This window comes from Nicotiana tabacum, chromosome 20, assembly GCF_000715075.1.
Source record: "Nicotiana tabacum cultivar K326 chromosome 20, ASM71507v2, whole genome shotgun sequence".
Lineage (NCBI taxonomy): Eukaryota > Viridiplantae > Streptophyta > Magnoliopsida > Solanales > Solanaceae > Nicotiana > Nicotiana tabacum.
This window is the reverse complement of record NC_134099.1, coordinates 124449657-124453511: the sequence shown is the minus strand read 5'-3', so window position 1 is coordinate 124453511 and position 3855 is coordinate 124449657. Positions and strand designations below refer to the sequence as shown.

The window sequence follows — 3855 nt, the reverse complement described above, 5'->3', positions numbered from 1 at the left end:
TGAGAACTTTTGATATGTATGAACTCGTGGGGAGATAAGGAACCTATTGAATTCCAAGACGTGGGCCCGGTGGTCGGGTTTTGGTAATTTTGGAATTTGTACCCTTTATTGGTTGTTTTCATTGGGCATCATTCTCTTAGCATATTTTGACGTCCTCATTTTGATTTTGGATAGATTCGACGTGAGTGAAGGCCGATTCGAGGGGCAAAGGCGTCACAAGTTAGAGATTTGATTAGTTCGAGGTGAGTAATGATTGTAAATGATGTTCTGAGGGTTTGAAACCCCAGATTGCACATCGTAGTGCTATATTGAGAAGGCAAACGCTTGATGACGAGCGTGGGGTCGTGCACTTTTGGGGATTGTGACTTAGTCCGTACCGATTGATGATTTGACCACGTATTTGAACGAGATCTATTTGTTATCATTATTATTTGGGCTGAATGCCATATTTGGGCCTTGTGCCAACTATTTGAACCCTTCAGGGTTTTTTATTGATATTTCCTCACTGTTTTGACTTTACACTTGAACTCAGTCATGTTATTTTCCACTGTTTTTCATACTTAGCCATGTTTACTCAGTTTTATGACTTAATTGGTATTTTAAATGATGTTTGGGCTGAGAAACACTGTTTCAATATTATTTTTTTGGCAATCTGCTAGGCAAGCGCCTAGGGCTAGTTTTTTTATATATATAAATTAAAATCAAAAAATACATTGTCAGGTGTTCTAACATAACGAAAGTGATAAAATTTGAATTTTACATGACGCCTAGTATCAATGTTAAGTATTAAACGCAACCTTGATATCACATTTGATCTAAAATGAACAATTCGAAGCCATTTGCTGCATCTTGATCATGTGCTAGCGCTTATATCCAAAATGACCATTGCCTAGTTCATATTTGTCCTCTTTTACTGTAAAACAGAAGCAACTGTCATCGAATCACATGCCGCAACATGCTGTGCCTACGTTTATGCATTCCAATGTCACCATAAGCCTCTCAATTGTGCAAGACTGCTCGAAGCATCTGCTTCATAGCTCAAAATCACAGCCCTCAAAGTGTTAAACTTCTCAGACGCTAGCCATTACAATGCCTGTTTAGTTGATGGATTATGTCCCCCATGCATGTATGCATTTTGGCCATCAAGCTCCACCATTTGCACCCACGCCTGCCTTGGCATTTCCAATACTGTCTATTTCCTCTCTGCTTGCATGAGTTAGTCCCTTGATTCAAAGTCCCAAGATAAAGTGGTGTTACCCATTGTTTTGCTCCAGATCTCTCTTTAAAAACGTGTGTTGTAATCCCCATGCTCATGCCTTCTTGTTTCCTTCAAAAAAGTTACTTTCACCCCAGCAGGCATGCATTTAAAGGAGTTACTCCTCGTTGTCTGCGTGCATTTAAAGGAATAATGCGTGCATTTAAGGTGCTCCATCAGAAGCTGTACCAAGCTTCATGCGTTGCTTTATGTCCCAATGATAAAAAGCTTTAAAATAAACTTAAAAACCCGTGCTTTTGAGTGTGGAAACCCAATGCAAATGCTGCTCCTCGTTGGCTTCAATGCTTTGCTTGAAAATCGGTCCAGCATAAGCTTTAACAAGCAGCATGCTTAGCAAGTGGTCCCAAAGAGAATGCTTTAAAATTATAATAAAAGGTTGTGAGGCATGCTTGAAAAGCCTCTTCTTTTTGTAAATTTATGCATGCTTCTATGGCTTTTGATAGCCTCAAGACCTCCTTTTTAGTATTTAATCTATAGCTTCCCAAGTATGCAGGCGTGCATATGCTCCAATTTAACAGGCGTGCAATGAACAAAATAACAAGCTTCGAATGTATGGTCAGGTTTCCTCGAAAACGAGTTTTCTACCATGCTGGTTGATGAGCCCATGTGTGTGTAATTCTTCAGAACGTGAGCTTCCAGCTTATGTCGAGCATTTGGTTTTTCTTATGTTTCCAACACGCATTTTGATATTTGTTCCACTCATTTGACCAGTTCTCGAGTGCCCTTCATCTTCCAGCATTAAACAATTATAAACCTGCAAATCCTCGAAATTCCCTAGCATGCTGGTGCAACCTCCAATCGAAATGGCATCTATTTGTGTGCAGAACATGACATGCCCATCATGTTTTCCATGCTCCCATTTTGAGGAGGTCTCGATCCATCCCATTTTTCTTTAAACCCCTTTTCACCTGCTTTAATGTCCTCGGAGTGGATTGAAATATTTTCCTTTTCTTTTTGCTTCCTATCTCCTGTCCACCTTCACCCTTAGACTTGGACATAGCATCTTATCTTCATTAACTAACCTCCTTCCCTGTGCATCCAGATGCCAGAATTGTTGACATTCTATTTCTCCATGATCTAAAGCATAATTAGCCAAGTGATCTGCCAGCTTGTTGCCCTCCATATGAATATGAGTAACTGTGTAATTGGCCCCATTCATTAGTTGCATCATTTCCTCTACCTGCTCAGATATGATCCATGGTGGTTTCCAGATCCCATCCATTATCCTTTTTAATAGCAATGAGTCATTTTGAAGCCATACATGAGAATATTGTTGAAATCTGCAGAACCTTAGTGCTTCTACCACGGCCTTCACTTCAGCTACTATGTCTGTTGTCTCCTCAATCTCCTTCCCTACTGACTTGACTATGTTACCATTTTCATTTCTTATACAAAAACCTATTGAACTCCTGCCTGGATCTCCCCTCGATGCACCATCCGTATTAACTTTTAGCCATCCTGCACTTGGAAATTCCCACATGACTTTGGTAACCTTAAGTTTAGGAGTGAAATTTTCCATCATAGCTAATAGATCTTGCCATTTGTGAGGTACCATGTCCATCCCAGGCTTTCTCACTTTCACTAATGCCTGGAGATTTGATGAAACTTGATAAATCACCCTGCTAGTAGTCACAGTATCACCATACTTCATACTATTTCTTCTTTTCCAGAGTTCCCAGACTACACATGATGGGAGTACTTGCATTATTGGTTTGAGCCTTAAGCACACATTTGCAGTCCAACATTTTGTGATTGCTTGGTGCATTGTTAATCCCTCCATAGCTATTCCTACCCTCGATAGAAAATACTTCCAAGTTGTCCTTGCAGTTTCTGATCTAAAAAACAAGTGCTGAAGAGATTCCTCATCAGGCTGTACACAACACCAACATTTTGATGGCATGCAGTAGGCTACCTTTTTCAGGAAATCATCTAAAGGTAGCTTTGCTTTCCACACTTTCCACATGAAAAATGCTATTTCAAAAGGCAGTCCCTTTACGCAAATTATCCTATAAGCTGTTTCAATATTGCCCGAGGGGCTTGTGAGGATTTTTGACTAAGTAAGGTCGAGGGCCTATGTTGTGAGGAAATACTGATATTGATTTGAGGTCGAGGGACTGATATATGTACGCCACAAGGTGTCTTGATTAATATGAGACCGAGAGCCTAGTGATGATGCTACAAGATGGCTTAATATTGCGCTTGGGTCGTAATGGGCCCCTCCAGGAGTTTGCACACACCCAGTTTGCACGGGTACCCATTATGATGTGAGATTGAGCCCGAGGGGCTGGTAATGTTCTGAGATGTTGCCCGTGGATTTGTCTATACTGTGCCTGAGGGGCGAACTTCTATTTATTTACTTTCCTTAATTGCTTGTCAAATTACCTGTTTACTTGTTGAAAAAGGATTTTTACTAAACTTTTCACTGGTTTACTACATTAAAAAATGGTTTTACTGCTTCGTTATAAAATGCCTTGTGCCTTACGCGTTTTCTTACTTTCAGTCATTATTTACATTTGTTACTCACTGAGTTGGAGTACTGACTTTACTCCCTGCACCCTGTATAAAGATTTAGGCATAGC

The 3855-nt window shown here is 40.2% G+C and overlaps 1 protein-coding gene across 1 annotated transcript; it reads right to left on the bottom strand.

The window, feature by feature from the left end:
- Positions 1-2237: 2237 nt before the first annotated feature.
- LOC142174527 (uncharacterized) lies at positions 2238-3239 on the bottom strand. The gene has a single exon (XM_075240337.1). The coding sequence runs from the start codon at positions 3237-3239 to the stop codon at positions 2238-2240; it is 1002 nt and encodes a 333-aa protein (XP_075096438.1).
- Positions 3240-3855: the final 616 nt, after the last annotated feature.

Bases quoted from the DNA above. Each gene is read 5' to 3' on its own strand.
- LOC142174527 (XM_075240337.1), bottom strand. From the start codon at position 3,239: ATGTGGAAAGTGTGGAAAGCAAAGCTACCTTTAGATGATTTCCTGAAA.